Source organism: Rhinopithecus roxellana, chromosome 9, assembly GCF_007565055.1.
Source record: "Rhinopithecus roxellana isolate Shanxi Qingling chromosome 9, ASM756505v1, whole genome shotgun sequence".
NCBI classification, from domain to species: Eukaryota; Metazoa; Chordata; class Mammalia; order Primates; family Cercopithecidae; genus Rhinopithecus; species Rhinopithecus roxellana.
The window spans coordinates 138,333,651-138,356,606 of NC_044557.1; the positions used below are offsets into that span (position 1 = coordinate 138,333,651).

The 22,956-nt window shown below is 34.3% G+C and overlaps 1 protein-coding gene across 6 annotated transcripts in view; it reads right to left on the reverse strand.

The window, feature by feature from the left end:
* SGCZ (sarcoglycan zeta) overlaps positions 1 to 22,956 on the reverse strand; it is a 1,206,077-nt gene that overhangs the window by 297,423 nt on the left and 885,698 nt on the right. For 2 of the 6 annotated variants that reach the window (XM_030937796.1, XM_030937794.1), the window contains exon 3: positions 14,319 to 14,323. The exons of the other annotated variants lie outside the window; for them this stretch is intronic. In XM_030937796.1, the coding sequence (XP_030793656.1) occupies positions 14,319 to 14,323 (5 nt within the window). The remainder of the gene's footprint in view (positions 1 to 14,318; positions 14,324 to 22,956) is intronic. 6 annotated transcript variants of the gene reach the window in all.

A 22,956-nucleotide genomic window follows, 5' to 3' on the forward strand; every position in this document is an offset into this window, starting at 1 on the left:
TCTTGAGACAAAGCTTGATTCTTGAGGTCATGGTTGGTTTTACGAGCCTTTTCTAGCATTCTCCTTCATGCATTCATTCAGCAAACTCATGTTAACTGCTGATCCTGTCATAGACAGTAATCTGTGGGTCAAATGAAATGACAAAGGCCTAAACTAGCACTGTGGTAGTAAAGATAAAGTGGAAATAATTGGAAATAAAGAAAGAATCAGGATTATATTTTTGACGATTGGGTAGAAGTACTAAATGATAAAAAAATCATGAAGGTAGAGAAGGCTAAATAATGAACATATTGTGCCTAAGTTACCTATTGGAAAATGTAGGAACCATTCATGCTTCCAGGCATTATGTCAGTGCATGGGTGATATCGTGCAGACATCAAGAACACAATTGTCTGACTACTTGGATTTGTATCTAGACTCCATTACTCACTAGATGGTGACATGGACAGATTCCTTAATCACTTGGGAACTTCATTTTCTAAGTTGTAAAACTGACCTAATGACAGTATCTACCTCAGACAGTTCTGAAGATTAAATCGAATTAAAAAGGCAAAGTACTTAGGAAATGTAAGGAGTATAGAATGTGCTCAGTAAATGCTCTACAATTATTCTGTTCCTAGCTTTTCTCTCATCATCTATATAATATATCTGACTTATGTACTGTAAATGTTTCCAATACCACTTTGTGATTCAAAAATCTCTATATTATATATAGCCTTTGCCCTTGAAAATTCAGATGCATGTATTCAACTAGAAGTTACTATTGTGGTAATAAAAAAAGAGTAGGATTCTGAAAGATACGAGAATTCAGTGTTTATCAGTCAAGTTAGCAGAAGAAAAAAAGGTGACATAGGAAGATTAGCATATTTTAGGAAGGATTTAAAAAGGGAGTATTGCAAAGAGAAAATACTTTACAAAGGGTGGGTTCCCATATAATCAGCAATGGTAGAATACACTTATGCTAGTAACAACAGAGTCCAAAGGTTCAAACTGACCAGGGGAAGGCATGGCTACTCTAACCAAGAAAGAAAGATAGAAAGGGTAATATTGACAAGAGCATTGATTTTCAATTATAAGATACAGCCAGTCAGAAGTGACCCCACAAAAAGTTACCCTGGGCATCAATACCCTAAAATACCCTGACCCCACTTTCCAAACTTCCTTATATAACCTACCTGGGCTACTTGTTGAATGAACATAACCAGACATCAGATGGCAAAGGAGCTCAAAGCAAATATCAGGATATAAAATAGATATGCAGGGGCAACCTAAAGATATCTGGTACTTAATGTCTCAATGAGTGGCTGCCAGTACATGTGGAATCACTACTTGCAGTTACTGCAAAAAGTATCTGTTAGCTTCTCAATAAATTCTGATGACTTTGTAGCAGAAGACAATTTCAGTTTCAAAAGGATCAAACTAAGAGTCAAAGTTATCATTTATATCTAATGTATCCTCACTGTACATATATTTATAATTGCAGAGAGGGTATGTACAAAAGAAACCATTTTAAAATGTAAGACCAGGGTATGGGTGCCATTTGCTTCCTTTTCTTGGCAATTCTTAGCCCTGCCATCTCATGTTCCCATACCTTGTCAGTGTTCTCTCTATTACTCTTAAGACATGGCTGGGAAGATTATCTAAGTCCTCAGTAAATAACTTTTATATCTGCTTATTATTTTCGTTCCTACACAATATACTTTCAATTTAGTGTAAGGTAAGGACTTCCAGTGAACATATTTTCTGAGCCAAAATTTGTATATTCTTGTAATATTTCCCTTTATAGTTCTAACTTTTTATTACCACTGCTATTTGATAAGCCCTGAGGAAAAGGGAGTGATACCTGGACAATGGTTCAGATGAATTTCCTGATACCAAATCCTCATGGAAAATGGCAAGAATTTGAGCACTTAGGCGTGAAGGATTTTGTGATATTATTCAGCTCATTCCCTATGCCCCCAATACAGTCACATTTATTCATTCACCCAATATTAAGTACATAAACAGGCCAACTTTCTCTTTCCTAGGGTCTCGGTGCTAGGGATATAGAAATGGACAAGATAGACAAGGCCACCCATTCTACCACATATTGCATCTAGAGAACCTGGTAGCTAATATAAGGACTGACTATTAAATTCTCCCTTCAAACTCTTCAGGGTTTTTCTGAGAGCAGTTTTCACGGTTTTCTGAGAGGCTTATATTTGAGCTCAGATGAAAAGAGTTATGAGATAGTGAGCTTTCAGTTGACGCTAGTCATGCTGTCATTTCTCCTATGCCCAAGATAAATCACAACCCTAAGGCACATCTGTAAGAGATCAAATAGCATTATTGTGCATTTAAAGAAAGACAGAGGAGCAGATTGGCTTATTGCAGAGAGCTGAGGTTTTAACCAATGGAAATTTGCTAAACTGCTTTAAGAATAAATTATACTTTTCCCTTAGAAGATGGTTGCTGAAAATAAATGTTCCTATAGCAAAGTTATTTGAGCTTTATAGGACTCAAATTTATCATCTTAAAATGAATATTTTTACCTATTCCTCTAAATGTTACCTACATTTTAATACTGATACCACTATTCTTTCGGCTTTGCTGTTTTCTATAATTGGAAGCACAAAATTCTAACTGACTTTTCACTTCACCTTGAGAGATGTTTACTCCTTATTCTCTGTTGAGATATGTTAGAAACATGAGATGAGGCTATTAATAATTTTTGTAAATATGATCAAAGTTAGGGATGTTCAAATACAATATTTCTGGTGTAAAAACAACATGAACACTAAATTTAGGCAATTTATAATTAGATCTTCTTCCCAATTAAAATAAATATTAATGCTTCTTATAGGTATTCACCATTTAATAATTATTAAAGTAATTGGTTTAATGGCATAATTTCTTTTTTCTATTTTGTGCGTCACCATAAAATAATTCTAATCAAGCTGTGATAGTGCCCAAGCTACATTTTATGTGAAAGATGGAAGTAACTCCCTGTTCCACCGCACACAAAAGCCAACAATATTATTGTATATAATACATGGTAAAGCAATATTTTTTATTCTAACAAATAAAGCATACCATTCCTTTCTCCAAGTCAGACAGAGATGAACCTAATCTCATCTTTACTAAACACATTCACAGTTTCTCCTGATTCAATATGAAGTGCACATGAATTTACTTGAGATCCGAGGAAATCTTTCCAGTATTACAAAAGCATACTAGAGTTCCCCTTCACCATCTGTCACCAGCATCTTCAGCCCGTTTTAGGGCACATCAAAGGTCTTCCACAAGGCACTTCGTCTAAGACTGTCAACCCTGAGCAGAGTCCTGGACACTTCAGTTTCCTTCTTTCATCAAGACACATTTGCCCTGCATTTCATTCCCCTGAGCCCTGCTCTCTGTTTACACGCAGCTAGACAGTCTGACGAACTCCCTTGAATGATGGCATTTTCTTCCTCTCAGAATGCTATTTAAGTTAATGGTTCAGACCATCAACTTGGGTCACCCTTTTTGAGACCCTCAATTGACATCAACTCAAGGGACCCTTTTTGTGACTCTCAACTGACACCAAGTAGTCTAGATTTTCCCTGTCTGGAAAAGTAAGAGTGGAAGTGAAGGGCAGGAGCCCTGTGAAGCAGACAGACCTGAATTCAGCTAATGACACCGCTATTTCTCTCAGCTTTTGGAAGGTGGGAGAGTTATTCCAGCATTCTAAACTTAGTTTTCTCAGCTTTGAAATGAGAACAGTGTTACCTATTTCTTAGCATTGTTGTTTGAGTTACATAAAACCCTATACCTTGAAGGTGTCCTGATCACTGATAGTTCTCACTGTTTAAGCACCCTTTCCTCCTAGATGTGAACTCCGTAAGGTTCTTTTTACTTTTGTCACCAAAAGCCTATCTTATAACCACTTATTCATAAGGTGGCCAGCGTTTGGCCAACAGTTAAAGAACTTTATTTTGTTGAATGAAGAAGCTGAGGCAAAATTAACATAGAGTGTTTATTTGGGCTAAGGTTGAGGACAGCTGTCATGGACACACTTCCAAGTTGCCTTGGGGAGTGCTCTGGGAGAACCAAGAAAAGGCTCAAGATTTTTATTTTTTTAAAAAATCTGAGGAATGAGAAAAGTGATTACAAAAGTTGTTTGTCAGAAATTCTCACTGATTTACAGAAATAACATCGATTATTTATTGGATATGTATTGTTGAACTACAGCGTAGTAGTTATAATGTCCAGCATTGATGTTTTGTGGCTACCTGGTGTAGTCACATAGCAGGTGGCTTTGAGGTGATTATTTAGCTCAAGGTGGAAGTGAGACATGGCTGCTGTTTCATTCCAGTGTCTCTTTGGACCTGATAATTTAAAGGTGCTTGCATTCTTCAGTTATAATTTTCTTTTCTTTTTCACTTTCAACAAGTGTAAATGTTCCTTGAAATAAGTAGATTTAAATCTTAATTTGAATATTTATTTATTTATTATTTTATTTTATTTTTGAGATGGAGTCTCAGTCTGTCGCCCACGCTGGAGTACAGTGGCAGGATCTCAGCTCACTGCAAGCTCCACCTCCTGAGTTCACGCTATACTCCTACTTCAGCCTCCTGAGTAGCTGGGATTATAGGGGCCCGCCACCACGCCTGGCTAATTTTTTGTATTTTTACTAAAGATGAGGTTTAACCATGTTAGCCAGGATAGTCTTGATCTCCTGACCTTATGATCCACCCGCCTCGGCGTTCCGAAGTGCTGGGATTACAGGCCTGAGCCACTGCGCCCAGCCTGAATATTTCTATAAAACAGAACTGTTCACTTAAAATTATTAACCATTTTTCCAAAAAGGAACATTTATTTTTCCAAGCTACAGATCTCTCAGGCCTGTTAAGTTCAGAAACTACACATGATCATTATTATTTTGAGAGCTGAAAAGAAAGTGGCACTCCCATTGCTTTTGCTGAGTAGAAAGGCATTTCAGAATTTAAAATATTATTGTCTATCTTTCATCAGATTATTTTCCTGTTAAGTGTCAGGGTTCCTTGGAGTCCTTTTTATTGAGATTCTTGTATCATCCTTGTTGTTTGTCACAAAATAATCTGTGACTATAATTGCTTAGATGGCTAGTAAATTCAGTTTCACTTCTTACCAGTTTTCATCTTACCAGTAGAATCCGGCAGGCCTGGGCATCCACTTGCTCTTCATTCGTGTCTGCCATGGATTTATTCAGTGATGCCTCAATCACATTTGACAGGCTGGACTTCTGTTTTTTTAAATGTCTTTCTCGTGGTTTGATTTATTTATGCCTGGATATATAGGTTCTTTCTCACTTCACAGATGATTCATTAAAGAAAAAAAAAAATTCTAGTCTTTCTTCCTGACAATTAGAATCATTTTCCTTTAGCAGACATTTTTCAATATTTTTTCCCGTATTTTGCAAAGTCAAAATTGTGTGCCCTTTATTCAACTGTATAATGAATATTTGGAAAGGATCACATTTTATTCATTGCTTTAAACCTCTTCGGAACATATTGTTATGCTTTGAGCTTAATATTTTTCAATAACTGTTGACATATTTTACATTTTTTAAAATAAGCCTTTTCAAAAGACTCATAGCTGATAATCTATAATTTGATTTTTTTTTTGAGACAAGAGTCTCGCTCTGTCGCCCAGGCTGGAGTGCAGTAGCCCGATCTCGGCTCACTGCAAGCTCCGCCTCCCGGGTTTAGGCCATTCTCCTGCCTTAGCCTCCCAAGGAGTAGCTGGGACTACAGCCTCCCGCCACCTCGCCTGGCTAGTTTTTTTTGTATTTTTTAGTGGACGGGGTTTTACTGTGTTAGCCAGGATGGTCTCGATCTCCTGACCTCGTGATCCGCCCGTCTCGGCCTCCCAAAGTGCTGGGATTATAGGCTTGAGCCACCGCGCCCGGCATATAATTTGATTTTTAACAAAAAATCAAAGCTATACTTTGTATGCTATAAAGTTTACTTCTTTAAAGTGTAATTTAATGTTTACTATACTTCCAAAATTGGGCAATTATCAGCATAATCTAATTTTAGAACCTCTAACCTAGTTACCACTCACAGAAAGCCTGTACTCATTAGCTATCAGTACCATTTTCCTCCTGGGTTATGCCTCTGATCCCTTCCCCCAGTAAGCCCTAGGCAATTGCTAATCTACTTTATGTCTCTATATATTTGCTTATTCTGAACATTTCGCATCAATAGTACCAAACAACAGGTGATCTTTTGCGACTAGCTTCTTTCACTTTGATACTGTCTCTAATGTTCATCCATGTAATAGCGTGTATTGGCACTTCATTCATTTTTAGTATAAAATAATATTTCATTATTTGGATATAGCAGATTTTATTTAGCCATTCATCAGTTGACATTTTGGTTGTTACCACTTTCTGGCTATTAAGAATCATACACGTACGAGCATGCATGAACAAGATTTTGTGTGAATATATGTTTGCATTTCTATTTGGTAAATAGAAAATTTACCACTTTGTAGCTATTCACAAAGTTGCCACCACTTTTGACTGTAAAGAATAATACATATATAAGCATGTATGTACAAGTTTTTTGTGTGGATGGATGTTTGCATTTCTCTCTGGTATATGCCTAAGGGTGAAATTGTTGGGTCATACTGGGTCTTCTATTCCAAGCAAGATTATCTATAATGAGATAGAAACATCTTTTAAATTATCAGGTTCCTTTGCGGTATAAAAATATATTATTTTGTGACCAGATCACATACCAAATACATGAAATTTGCATGTCTTAAACATTTTATGATCGTACTATATTGTGCAATTTTTCTAAAGGCCTATTCCTGAGACTGTGTTTTTAAAAGTGCAAAGCTAGGACTTTGTAATCAACAGTATTTTTTTTTTTTTTTTTTTTTTTTTTTTACAGAAAAGTAAAACATATGCACAGATATAAAAAAAAGAGAATTGAATCCATGGAGTATTCAACAATTAATTAGCATGGCAGCACAAGTTTATTTCTTTGTGGATCTTCAAAGAGTTGAAGTTAATTTATGTAACTGAATATGTATTATGGTTGTGTTTCTGTTTTGTTAAGTATGTTTCAAATAATGAAAATCAAACCATAATATTTGAAGTCCTAACAATCAGTGGAATATGGTTTGGAAACCAACAATTCACTACAAGCAGGCCAGTTTCACCCTGTACACTGACTTCCCTGTATAGTTAATGGAAGGAAAGCAGTGCAAGATATAATTCCATTTACACATGTAACAGGTAACTTTCCTAGATTAACCTTGTTCACACTAATGCAACAGCACGTACTATTTCTTACTTTTTTTGCATTATGCATCATATCAATAAAACACATAGGTCATGATCGATATTTAACTCAAATACATATATCATATTGTTTTATTTTTAAATAGATTGGAAACAACACAGATTTAAAAACAAAACAGATCTAGTGAAAATTGTCTCATATTCTTAAGTACAGGGCATATTCTTATACTGATGTAACCCAGAGAAAGAGACAGATGTATCAGTGTTTAGAACCTACAGGAATTTGTTTGAGCCTGAAAATTTCTACAATAACTGTTTTTGTAATTCTATTAGATTGTTGATAATTATTTTAGGGAAAAAAAAGTACATTTCCAGTTATAAAACAGAACTGTATTTGCTGTGATAAATCACAATCTTTATTTACTTACTTTAGTGTTGATAGAAAAACTTATTTTCATAAATCAATATTTCTCACAATATTATACTTCTGGGGGTTCAAAAGAACAATTTATGTCTTCTTTCTTCCACAGGTCTGTGCCTTACTCAAATTTAACAACAAAATTTACCTGCCATAGTTATATAAACTGTATGTTTAAATGCTGTTGTAACTAGAGATAAAACCCTGTTAAGGCTGTTAACTATACATGTTTTATTCCTCAGAGCTTTAAAATAGTCAGTCATAGCCAAGAAAGTCTGGGTTTCAATTGGGAGAAATATTTTTATGATAATTTGAAGGGAGAGAAATGAGTATTTCAGCTCCTAAGTAGAAACCGTGTATAAAGCCCAGAGAAACAAGGAAACAGAGAAGACGGAGGAGGGGGGCCAATAAATAATGTATCTTACCTGAGTATCATGAAAAGAGAGAACAGACAATATGAGATTAGAGAAGGAGGATGCCCGAGGTAGAGATGCATTATCTTTAGCTCCATTTTAAGTTTTGCTCATAACAATCATATACTTAGACCAAGCTGTAATCATATCTATTTACATTTGTCTAGTGCAATTTGCTTTTTTTAATCACATAAAACTTTGCCAGTGTTCATTTTGTCTAAAACTGTGCTAGAAAATCTTTCAGACTGTATTATGCCAAATAAATTACCTAATAAATGCCATGAATGTTCATTTTTATAAAATGCAATTCTTAATGTAAATGCAACATGTCCACTTTAAAGGAGACTGTATTCGGAGTATTTGGGAATTTTTGAGCATTCAAAGAAGCAGGGGAGAAAATGAGAGGATTCAAATAATCTTTTCACACTTGGAAATAATACTAAATGATTAAAATGACATTTAGAATTTTAAATTAGTTGAGGAAATTCAGACTTCAGGTTGTCATTTCACATTAGATGTTGTGTTATTTTTCTTTAACAATCAGAAAGAATCTACCTGATTGGGCCGACACTGAGAATTCATGAGGGCATTTGACTTTAATTATAAAAGGAAGTCAAGGTTCTCAGATCAGTTTTTTCTCCAAAGCTGCATTTATGTCTCTGTAACTGACATACATGCATGTCATGTTCCTGTTTGCTCTCAGATCTATGTCTGTTTTCAACTCTGCTCTGCTCTTATCTCAAGGAGTTGAAACCTGCCAATTACATTTTCTGGGCTTCAATGCCCACCTGCTTCCAGTTAGTTCTGGCCAATAGAAGGCACTCAAGTGAGACTGGGAGCAAAAGGAGAGGGAGAGTAAATCTATTTGCTCCCTCTTCTTTGGTTCCATGTATTGCTGGCAGTGGCTTTAAATCCTCTGGGTTGCAGATCTCGCCACGTGGTCTGTCCTTCCTGATTGCAGATCCAGCCTGATGAGGCAGCTGCCAAACCCTCAGGTGTCTTCTTCCTCCATGTGGCCCTTGCTCCTGAATTGTGGCCCTGTTAACTCCTTTCCTTCTCCCCAGACTCAAATTTGGTAAGGGCTGACTGTGAGTGTTCACTTTGAGTTGCGTTATCATCTTCTAACATTACTCCTCTGTAATGACTTCCTCGTGTTAAGTGCCTTCTGTTGAAATATATGACACAGATTCATTTTTATGACTGGAAGGCAACAAATAAAATGTAGTTTAATGCGATAGTTAAGCTTTATATGTTATTTTGCTATTTAAAGCTATGATGGTAACAATGATCACTTTATGTGTCTTCCCCACTATTATTTTTCTCATACACATTCCATTAAAACTAAAATGCACTCAGGACATACAATGACATCAGATTTTTATTTTACTTCTGAACTGTTTTTATGATACCTCAATGTGCACATCATTGGTTATTTAAATAATGTACTCTCTTTAACAGGATATCAAATATGGTAGACAGATCAATTTGCATTTAATATAGCCTTATGCTAAGAATTATGCCTGCCTATCTTGTGGCTGGTTTTTACATTTCAAAAACAGATGAAGTACAGAATTAAATGTGATGGAAATGTTGAAATAATTCTGCTTTGAGATTCTGTGTTTTGTGACCATCTCAAAGCCTTAAAATTACTAATTTTCAAGCCTATATTTCAAACTACATTGTACTAACAGTTGTGATGTATGTCATATAATTTTTCACTTAAAATGGTTAAGTATTAAAGTTGGCAAATTAGTTGTTTATAAATACATTATAATATTTCAGCATTATTATTAGAATAATATCTTAATCATTTGTGTTTCAAAAAGGTTTTTCTCTTTAGTGGGAGCTAAGCAGGTATGTTTCAAGGAAGGTGCAAGCAAATGTGCAACGAGCACCCTAGTTAGATTACCTTTGTTATATGTATTTACATTCACAGAAATACAAGTAGCTAAATACATTCAGCTATTCATGAATAGCTGTTTGTTAAATCACAGCAAATAACCTATCAAATATATGCATCATCTCATCTCCTACAACTCTACTGCTTGCTAAGTAAACTACAGTTTCCCATCTTCTGTGCTTTTTGAACATATCAAGCTTATGCTTTCTGCAGAGAAGGCTTTGCCTTGATTGCTGCACTTCCCTCTGCCTATATGTCTTTGCAAGACGGGTTCCATCTTCCAAGGCCGGGCTCAGTTCTTATCTCACAGAGGCCCTCTTAATCAGTCAATCTGAATTCAATCACCATCTCGTCCCACTCCATTCACTTTCTTATCAAATTTTCTTGTTCATTTTCTCTCCATCTCACAGATTTCTGAAATTATTTATCAGAAATTTTTATTTTTTAATTATTTTCTGCCTCTAGGATGTACATTTCATGAGAAGGGGAATATCATTTGTCTTGTTCATTGTTGGGGAGCCAGCTGCTTAAATACTACCTGGAATATAGTGGGCACTGAAAACAAACATTGTTGAATGAATGTAACCTATGATTTAGCATCACACTGAGCTGGGAGGTGGAACTCTACTGCCCAGGTGGGGCTCGGGCACTAGACCAAATTCAAGACTAACAAAAACAAGTCCAGGGCAGAAGCGCCTCCCCATTGAAGACACGTGCCATGTCAGTTTACCATTGCCAGGGCAATCCCTGAAAATTACTGCCCCTTTCTATGCCAACAACCTGACAACCAGGAAGTTACCACTCTCATTCTAGAAAATTTTGCATAAATCACCCTTTAATTTGAAAATAATTAAAAGTGGGTATAAATATAAGCGCAACACTGCTTCTGAGAGGCAGTTCTGTGAAAACTGCATATAGGGTAGCCTCCTTTCTCAAGGAGGTGCTGCTGTCCACTGCTGCTTCAGTAAAATTTGCTATTTAACATCTGTAGCTTGCTTTAGAATTCTTTCATGGGTGAAGTCAAGAACCCTCCAGGACTAAGCCTTGATTTTTGGAGCTTGCCTGTCCTGCATTCATATGAATATAAATAAGACAAATTCTATAAGTTATGAGTTTTTTCTTTTTCTTTTTTTTTAAGATGGAGACTCTATCACCAGGCTGGAGTACAGTGCTGCCATCTGGGCACACTGCAACCTCCGCCTTCCGGGTTTAAGCGATTCTCCTGCCTCAGCCTCCTGAGTAGGTGGGATTACAGGCGCATGCCATCGCGCCCAGCTAATTTTTGTATTTTTAGTAGAGACAGGGTTTCACTATGCTGGCCAGACTGGTCACGAACTCTTGACCTCAAGTGATCCAAGTTTTCTTAATTGTGTGCCACAGCTAAAAACTAAACTTGTGAAATACTGTCTATCATATTATACAAATAAGAACCTCTGAGTTTCAGAAAATTTTAAGATGGTTGGTAAACATCTCCCGACTATGTATTGGGTGGAGGACTCAGGATCAGGACAAAGTTCTCCGTATAAGTAGTTCCATAATCCTACCTATTATATGACATCTGTTTTAAGTGTAAAACATATTAACATTAGATTATAAATATAAATCAAAGAGACATTCCATCAATATATTACAATATAGGTATATGATATATAAACATATAATTCATAACTGTTGTATGCTAATCCTACTAAACAGGTAGATAAAATATTGTTTTTGTGTTAAGAACTGAGAAAGGCTGTCATCATGAATGAGAAGATGCCCATTTGTTGTGGAAAGATCATTTTAAAAAGTTTCAGCTGGTGCATTTTTTTCCTATGTATATATTTCTCTAGGTCAAGCAGAGACTTTCAAATGGTGACATTCATTCTTTCCAAAGTAGCTCCTAAACCTCCTAAACACACTTGAAAGAAGTGATTGAATTCCGACTGTCAGGAGAAAAGGAACCTCTTGAGTCTCATGTTTTTGCTTTTCACTTATTTTTGTCTAAGAGGAATGTGTCAAAGTATGTATCATATGGTGGAGAGATAGTTATTTAATACTAGACTAATGATATGTATAAATAAGGGGGAAGGAAATAGATATTTCACTTTAGGGATTGATTTTAATTAAAGGGAATTCACTTCCTTTTCACATTCTCCAACTACCTCTTTTACTTCAATAGCATGTGTAGGGCAGAGATCCAATAATTTTTTTTTAAAGTAGAAATTAAATAAAAATTAGGGTGCTTTTAGACATTATGGAAAGAAGGAAACTATTAAAAGCAAATCACAATACAGGGCACCAAAGGGAACTACTATATTTGCAGTTTTGGTCTTTGCAGAATCACCTGTCCAGACTGTTTAATCAATCTTATGACCACAGAATCTACTCAGACAAAAACAGCCATCTCCAGATATATCCCAATGTCCTAGAAAGCTCCATCTGGACCCTTGAGAATTTTCTACTCTATTTCCTCCTCTTGTCCCACCCCTAATATCCAATAAACCATGAAATGGATCATCAGTTCTAATACTTTCCATTCCCCTGCCCTCCATTTACCCAGGTTGCCACCATCTCTCCCCTGAACTTCTGCACACATGCTCTGGTTCCTACACTTCCAAATTTATGTTGCAATTCTTTTCCACAGTGGCTAGATGACTGTTTCTATATAAATCAATTTATATCACTCCTCTGTATAATACCCTGCAGCAACATTTCATTGCATTTGGATAGTCCCAGGCTGTGAGTTATCTCACTGCCACTCTCCTCTCATCTAGTCCTACATGGCATCTTATTTATCAGGCTTCTGCATTCTTTTATTACCCTGAATTTTCTAAATCCCTACATGGAATTTAGGATATTTATACATTTTCTTGGTATTCAGTAGGCTAATACTTTCCTGGTTTCAGATTTAACATTAGGAGATGATTGAGACATTCCCTGAATTTTATTTAAAATTCTTTTTATTCTCTTTTATGAATATATTTTTATATTACCTTATAAAAGCTAACACATTTTTAGATTATATAAGAGTGTGTCTGTGTGTGTGTGTCTGTGTATGTTTTGTTTGTTGGCCTCATTAACTAGGTTTTCAGTTCCAGGATCCTTTCAGTTTTGGTACACAACACAGATCCCAGTGTTAGCATATGTTAGGTTCTCAATAAGTTTAGGATTAAGTTGTTGAATTGATTATTACAGAGATATTGGGGCAAAAATCAATTAGTCAGTTATTTATATAACCAACACGTTATTTACTCAGCATTTACTTATGCTAGAACATTTATATAAGCCTGTATAATGCAAGTCCTTTAGACAGTGACTCTCAAATTATACTTCCTCTTGGAGATTTTCACATGTGCCTATAGAAGGGGGCCTCTTATTCTCCTTCAACCTGAGGATCTAAAAATGAGATTTAAAAAGCTTAAAAAATGTACTTTAGAGGTGAATACTGATCATATCATTAAGTAAATATTTCAATATCCTCTGTTTTGATGAGCTTAGACACTTAGCATTTAGTAGTTGAGGAAGCCTCAATTACCAATTACTCAATTTTCAAGAATTTGAAAAACATCAGAATATTAACCTTTAAAGTATGTTTTACATGGCTACCTCATAGGAACTTATGGGAATTAAAGACAGGGAGAGTTGTCTAACTTTTACTCTGTACAAAGATGCAAGATCCAAAATTAGTATTAATTATATTAATAAAATGATTGTTATTTGAGACACTCCTATTATATGTCAGTAAAAATAGCTAAAGCTAACCACCATATTTGTGAAATAACGTTTACTTGTTGAGAATATTCATTCAATCCCTCTTTTAGTCTTACATAAATAAAATCTACTAATATGCATATATAGCAGCACATACTTGGTAAGTAGATTACCAGTTTGCAAACATTGCATTCCAAATACAAATAATTTGGAAACAATTTCATTTCCAGATATGAGCAATTATTTATACACATAATAAATATGACACAATATATGAGAGGAAAAAAATGTCTTTGAAAATTAACTTTCCCTTAAAATCAGTGAGTTTTTTAGAACGGGGGTCCCCAACTCCCAGGCCATGGACCAGTACCCCTCCACGGCCTGTTAGGAACCTAGCCACATAGCAGGAAGTAACCAGACAGCAATACCGCCTGAGCTCTGCCTACAGTAAGACCAGTGGCAGCATTAGATTCTTACAGGAATGCAAATCTCATTGTGAACTGCACATACGAGGGATCTAGATTGTGTGCTCCTTATGATAATCTAAGACATTCCTGATGATCTGAGGTGGAACAGTTTCATCCCAAAACCATCTCCTTCCTCCCTTTCCTTCTGCCAGTGGAAAATTGTCTTCCACAAAACCCATCCTTGATGCCAAAAAGTTGGGGACTAATGAATTAGAAGACATTGGCCTTAATATCCACAATTTGAGTATATAAGCTTGAAAACTCCAAAAGGTAAAACTTCTTTTGTGCAACAATTTAAGAGAAAAAAAAATAAGAAGAAAAGGCTGATTTTGAGTGACCCAAATAGATCTCCAAGTAGAAATGTTCTGTATCAAAATTCACAGAATGGAATTCTATTTTTGACTGTAATGTGAATGCTGTGTAATTCTAAGTTAATATAAAAAAATAGGAGTTCTACACATGGATACAGCAAGGGGAACATCACATACTGGGGTCTGTTGGGGGGTGGGGGACAAGGGGAGGGAGAGCATTAGTATAAATACCTAATGCATGCAGGCCTTAAAACCTAGCTCACAAGTTGATAGGTGCAGCAAACCCCCATGGCACATTGTATGCCTACATAACAAACCTGCACGTTTCGCACCTGTATCCTAGAACTTAAAGTAAAATAAGCAAAAACCAACCAAACAAACAAAAATAGGAGTTCTAAAAGTGTAATTAAGCTTTCATTGCAACCGCACTTCTTTGCAAATGGAACACTGGTAGCTGAGGGAAAAGTTTAAAAAGTAGAAATATTTAGTTTGTTAGTTTAAACAATGGTGACAAATTTTCTTCAACTTTTTCTTTTAAAAAAATTTCAATAGCAATTTTTAAAACAAGATTCAGAAAGTTCTTGTGCTCTTTGAAACAATTACAACTCCAGATAAAAGTATTTTAAAAAGCTAAAGAACATTTAGATAGTAAACAACTCTACTATGAAATTAAAATAATACCATTATGGTGTCAATCAATGTGTTTTGTTTCTGCTATTCATCAGATTAAATTAGAAATAATTTTAATTAATAATATTTATAAGACCATAGCTGTTCTCTCCTTAGAAACAGCCCTACAACTTTTACATAGAATGAAGAGACTCTAAGTCATTCTATTTGTGCTCTTAACAAAAACAAAAAAACGTAGAAGTTTTTGAATAAACATTGGTATAGAAACCATTATTTTTAGCCATCAGATATATAAAACATATTAGTGTTCTGTTACTTATGAAAATTCTTAAGGTCATGTCTACTTCAATTTAGAAGAATCTTGGTTCATTACGCATAATGCCTAATTATGCTGAAACCAATATCAAGTTTATAATGACATTACCGAGGGAAGATTGACAATGTGATACTTCACTTGCTGCCTACAGCATATAAAGTTCAAGCTGACACAGAGTAATTATATACTTGCAAAGTACCTCCCCAAAACTCTAGGCTTTCTGAGGGTATGAGCCATATTTATTACTGTAGAGCATCATATACCCACCACCTAATAAAAGGTCTAGCACATAATTTAAACCTCATTAAATATTTGTTTCTTGTGTAAATACTATTTTAATATTAGTATTCTGTATTCCCATGATTATATATAAAGACATTCAATATTAGTCATCAATAAAACTCACTGACATGTTTCATTGAATTCATGACACTTAAAAATGTGCTCTTTTTCCAGTGTAGTAAAAAGCACTTCCAAACATTCCTATTTGATGGAAGGGAAGGAGAATCAGCAAGTATTTCAGTCTTAAATGACCTCTGAAGAAATGCTGAAGGAGGCTGACAGGAAAGAGGTAAACAGCTGGGAAGAGAATATTGAGTAAGAATACACTGCTCTCTTCTTAAATGCAAGGGCGTGCATCTCTTGTTCACAATAATATGACCATCCTTCCCACAAAGCCAGTGTTGACCTTAAAATTGCCATTCAAAGATCAATTTGCAGAAAAGGACATTATGTGTCATATGGTATTACCAAACTCTAATTGACAATGAGAAAGAGTAATGTAAAGATAACTATAGACTTCAGTCTCAGAGACCTGATGAATGCAAACCTTAACTCTATGATATTGAGAAAAGAAGCCTCAGTTTCCTCTTCTGGAAAAATCAAACAATATTTTAGACCCTAAGGCATTTTTGTAAGGGTTACAGAAAATATGTGTAAAGCATTTAGTAGACTGTGACACATAGTTTGCATCCAATCTACAGCAACTATTATTGCTTCCCTTTAGATCACTGGGTATGTGTACATGTGAATGTCTAGTTCATACGAATGGAATTATGTGGTGAAATATTCAAATGAATTGCATTTCCAATTAAAATAGATAATCTCAGCATAAATGCTGCCAGGCCTTGCCTTTTGCAGCTGTTCTGTTTAAATAATTCCCCAGTCATCAGGTAAAAACACATACTCTGCATTAACTTTGAGGAACTGCACAACAGTGAGCATCTTAATTAGTAACCTAACCTTTTACTCTGCCTCATTTTCTTGAGCTATTCATTTTAATAAGAAATTACAGCCAACCATGGTAGAAATCTCTCACAAGGGCTAATGTATACAATATGCATATAAAAAAAGCTCACTAATAATGCACACATGACAAGATATCAAAATAGCAGTAATTATAAGGATGGCATAACTTTAGTTAAAATAGTTGAACTTGAAGAGTATTTGACATTCCGAAACTTGATAGATGTGGATACAAATAATAAATATTTGTCTGGTATGAATTATTATCTAAGCAAGTAGCATTTAAATAAGTGTGTATTATGGGAAAAAAGTAAAATCATAACAAATAACTAGCATTCATAATTTGTATATTAAGGTTTTGCTCTAAAGGACAAGAGTTAGATTTTGCTCTGAAATTTTAAGATAAAAATTTTAAGAATTGTCATGTTTTGATAAAGATCAATGCATTAAAAAATTGGCCAAGTTCCCATCATTAAGTTTAAACTTTAGCATTCTTATCAATATATTTTCTGTAAATCATAAGGTAGCATGACATAGTATCACTGACTAGAGCAGCACAGTAAGACAAAAATATACTTTTATGATATTACTTTGACAATCTCTTAGCTAATGTTGTGATTATTCCATCAACAAAGGGTACAGATTATTCTAAGTAAGTTCAGGACACACGTTGCGTCAGCAAGATCAGCTCACCTTTCATACCTCAATGATACCCTTACTTTTTAAGCTTAATTATTTATATTTAGTTCTCTATCCACTAAGTTCAAATTTTTTGTTGCTTTTTTCTCTTTCTTCTATCTTTGCAAGGAAAGAGCTCTTTCCTCTTTTCTTTTAGGATTTCTACCATAAATGGATTGTCCTAATGGATTTCCTTAAGTGCAATAATCTGATACAAGCTAAATGGATGCTTCAGGATTACATATTAAAACTTGTTCCATCTCTAAAGGTCATTATATAACAACTTCAGTAGTTTTTGAAATATATGCTGATAATGTTTAGATCTTAGATTTCACTGTCTTGAAAATGCTCAACATTTTAAAAATAAAGTACATTTTACCTCTTTGCCTATTTCCTTTTCTCAAGAGCACTAAAATCTCATTTTCTTTGTCTATGCCTGCTTGTCATCTGTCATCCTATAAAAACACACCCACATTCTAACCAAGAATCTGTTTTACAAACCCATTCATACATATATGGTTTAGAAAGAACATAAATCCTAGGAGAACAGAGTCTTTTTTTGACTTGGTTTGCTCTCTGATATATCCAGTCATCTAGAATTTTGTAGTTTACAATAAAAGCATGTTAAATAAACTCATCACCTACTTTTCTGCAAGACTGCTTCCTTCTCCTGCTGTTCTTTAGATTGTTAATCTAGACTGCTTCCCAAAATACCCCATGAAAATAAATAACATTATTTGAATTTATACCTTTCACAACAGTTGAGATCCACGTTAGTTTTAACATTGGATAAATGTATACAGTCTTAGTTATATAATGTGACTTGCACATGAATTTTAATATAATAGAAAACAAAAGGCAAAAAATAGCATAACACAGAAATGAACACACACACACACACAGACATCCTTTAAACCAAAAATTGATTTTACATTCCTAATCCGTTGTCAGCTGTTTATCTAGATGTTATTTAATTTAGATACATTATATACATATGACAGTATGGTCCTGATGCTCTTAAATTGGTGTTTCTTCCACGGAGTATGCATAAGAACTGCCTGGAGAGTACAAGTTAAATTCCTAGGTCGCCATCCTCAGAAATTTTGATTCTGTAAATCTCAGGATGGGTTTGAGGGATTTTAAGTGTTATGTTTGGAACCTGCTTGAGATAAATTTAGCCAAATTAAAAGACCATCATTTAATTAAACTTATAAACCTCCTCAAAAGTATTAACAAGTCATGGAATTTAAAAATAACTTTAAGGATAGCTGAGAAACTGTGTGATATGTTACCTCCAACCAATGCTATAGCCACAAGCACAAAATGTAATTAATCTATTATTACATAGCATAACAATAAGCTTGGCCAATCATGATTCAAGTATGTGATACCTTAAGGCTCTTTTTGGAAACGGGGAAAATGGCTTCTAGTTAGTATGTGAAGAGACAGGTAAACAAAGCCGTATGTTAGTATTTGAAACATTTAATAACAATTATTACCATAAAACACCATGAAATTGTGATCATAAATTCAGAATTAGAAGTTTTAATGTGACTGGTAACCTACTTTGAAATTATTGTTGCTAGAAATGCTGATTAGATACTTAAAATTATGAATGCACTTCAAGGAAATCACTTTTATTCATTTCTTAGCTCATTTAATATTTTGGAAAACTGTGCTTAATGAGATGCTTGAAGATTTTACAAATTTATCCTGCTACTTATATCTTTCTTTTATTAATGGGAGAGTGTTTTTACAAACCCCTGAAGTAAAACTGTTCTATAATTTCAATGAGTTTCACAGAAATACCCCTTGATTCATTGGGTCCCTTGACATGAACGAAAAACAGAACATTAAATAATGCTTCAAAAGTGTTCATGATTCATTTAAATATAAATACATGTTTTCAATAAGTTCCAAAATTGCATTATAATGGATTATCCAAATTAATAAAAAATTGTTTATCACAACAGAATATGAGTGCTTTCAGAAATAAACACAAATGTATTACGCTTTTTCTCACTGTAAAAATTATATGAAGAAAAGACCCAGAAATAAGTTTGAGCCGATGAGTTAATGCTATTACAAAAGGGGAATCAGTGTGAATGATGAATGCATATTTTAATAAAAAATCAAATTGCCATAGGTCCTGAAAATATCAGAGATGAAATAAAGCATTAAGTCAGGAAAACATGCATGTCATCATGGAAATCATATCATTCTACTAAACAAGAACATTACTGTAATTAAAACAGTTGACATCTTTCACAGGATTTTAGTTCCTTTGAATCAGATCTAGGCTTAACACTTTTAAGTAACTCCTTAATAAAAAAAAAGAAAGTGAATTTATTAAAGCTATATTTTGTTCATTTAGGTATTTCCTTGGAATAACAGTTAAGAACATATCTTGAGATTTCAAACAATTCAGATGCATCACCTCAAGTCTTTGATAGCAATGAAACTGTGCATGAAATTGGCTCACACTTCGTATTACACATTTTCAGTGGATTGAATACACATAACTTGACCAATGTGGCTAAAAGACTTGGAACTGCCCTGGTTAACAAAACTTTATCTTTCTCTGACCTCCTTTAATATAAGAAAACTTAATTATTATAATAATTTCTCTATAATACTGGAAACATGCTTATTTATTGTATAACTTCCAAAAGGCCATTTAATTTTATCACCAGAAATGGCCTGTGAGTTAGTGAGGGCAATTTATTTTAATATTCAAATGCTACTTGGGGAGATTCCATAGCACATCTAGAGAGTAAAAATAAGCAGAGGTGCTAGCTTTAGACCAGATCTTTTAATAAAATGCTCATGTATGCACACACACACATACACACTTTTATATCAGCATGAGGAAACGCATTCTTGCCAGAAGGCCTCCTTTAAGACAGACATTTCCTATAAGAAGTAACATATCTAGTAACTGAATTACAGATGAATGTAATAAGACTGAGCAGCTGTTGTCCTGTAGAGAAAAACTATACAGTATTTAGACTATTTAATGTTGTATGTCAATGTAGAAATTCTGTACTTTTAATAAATGATCTCATTATATTAGGAGTATAAGCAAGATAATAGTAAAGAACTGAAAGACTATTCAAAATTATTTAGAGCCTACAACTGCACCCATGAAAGCTGACTTCACAGAGGGTTTAAATTCAATTAGTAGAGTGAAGGCCCCAGATGCCTCGGACAGAGAAATATTGAGAAAAGAATTGGGCATGAAAGTAAAATTTCACTTGTTTTACAATGTTACTCAGGATATGGGTCAATACTGGTAAATTTTAAATGGTTATTAACGATCTCATTACTTGGATTCAGAAATAAAATTCTGCGTTTTATGTTATAAAAGAAATAGTTTACTGTAGGAAAAGTGGGGCAGCACATCTGGCCACTCTGCTAGCTTGCAGGCCTTACTGAGGTCATTTAGTCTGCCTAGGACTCAGTTTACTTTCCTGTAAATTGGAGAGAGCAATATACATCTCACAGTTTACTGAAGATTAAGTAGAATAGTGAGTATAAAAGTGCCTACTAAATTATGAGGAAAAAGAGAGCATTTGGGTGACAGTTTTCATGTCACCAAAAAGATCCAGCATAAGGCAGGGTTATGTGAGAAGTATGGGAGTTAAATTGTTATTTTTCATACTTCTTCCCAGGATCAAGCTGGCTTCTTGAAATACCTAAAGAAGATAATAAGGTTGAGCAAGACATATGGAGAGACATTATTCTATGCTCAACCTGTTTCTTAGCTGTAAGATCCTACCTTAGAGACTTCGTACAGATAAAACTGAGGGTTTCTGCTGGGAAAGTAATTGTAACATGGAAGAAGTTTGAATACTGACCTAAGGGATCTTCGACTCAGTTCATAGTGCAGTTGGCAAGTATAGTCCAAAATGGAGTGCACAATTTCTTCCTTTGGTAGTTCTAGGCAGTGAGGCATATATTCATTTCTTTATATAAATTTTAAATTGTTCAAGTATAAATTCTTCTGATGGTTAGGAAAATAGACTTATAACTCAAATTTTTTACTCTTTGATTATGCCTAAGATTATTTTTTTCACTCTTTCCTCCAATTATTTCTCCAATGATTATTGTTTTCATTGATCAATTGATTACTTGGTCAAATTTGGAAATAAATACATATTATCTGGGGATTGTTCCATGAACTGTAATCATTATTTTTCCCTTCCTTAATTTCATGTCTTACATTCTAAAATTACTCGATTGTCACATAGAAGTAATATTTACAATATTTTGAATAAACATAAGAATAACGATACAACATGGTGACTAGAGTTACTAATGATGTATTGTACTCTTGAAATTTGCTAAATGAGTAGATATCAAGTTGAGAACTTGTTTTACACAAAAAACTATGTAAGATGATAGATATGTAATTAATTTGATTATGGTAATCATTTCACAATGTGCATGTATATTGAAATATCACATTATACAACTTAAATACATATAATTTGTATTTGTCAATTATCTCAATAAAGTTGGGAGAAAAAAGAACTAGATTTTTATTTATATTAATCAGGTTTTTAATCAGAGATTCAAATATTTTTATCATGCATGCCATATTATTTGTCGAAGCGTATGTTTCTTCCTGGTCCTGATAATGTTCTCCCTGAGTCCTCCTCCTTTTGTACCAGTTGTTTCATAGGCTATGTTTGCCATGCTAGGCAATTTGTTGGGTTGTGAATTCAAGATGAATGGGTAAAGACGCATGCCCTGCCTTCATTGGGCTTTCATTCTGGGATGCAAAGTTTTGGGAGAAATGTTACATATTAAGACAAGCAGTTCAAGGAGATGTATACCATTGAGGCATTTGTTGTCATATTAAAGTCTTCTATCATGATTTGTGCTATTAGAAATTCTTCCTGAGGGCTGGAGAACTGAGGCCTAACGTTTAAAAAATGTGAAGAGTAGAAAATGGGTTGGGTCTAAGGAGTGGCTCCTTTTAAAGCATTAATCTTAAGAATGCAGTTATTCAAGAAAGGGGATTCCTGAGAGAAAACCAAAAGAAAGAATTAGTTTCTGAGAGGAACAGACTTCTGGTAGTATGATTATATTCATCGTGGTATTAGGAAGATTACACATCTGCTTTTATAGAAAGGAAATTATATTTTATCACATTTTGCTTATAAAATGATTTGTCTCATTGTTTTACCTAATACTCTTAAAAGTAGTTCTCAGTTTGGTGTCAGTTTTCCAAGTCTTCAAACTATCAATTAATGATCAACCACAAGGTAAATACACCAATTGCAGCTAAATATTTAGATACTTTTACAGAAATGTAAACATGCAACAATAAATTTATATTTTATAAAATATTGGTCCACAAAGAATTAAAAATAAACATACAGAAAATAAAAAGCATTCTTCTCCACTAATGGTTTGGATAGCTGAACACTATTGCTATATATAGTCTAAAATGTATTAAAAAACAAATAAAACCAGTCAGCAGTTTAGTAGAATCCCCTCATTTTATTTAGAAATTTATCAGAAAAACATAATTGGATGTCCCAAATGTGCACTTCATAACTGTAGGTTTGGAATAGTAACTTGTATCTCCATGTTAACTATCTACTAGCACTTCTGAATTCCTTTCA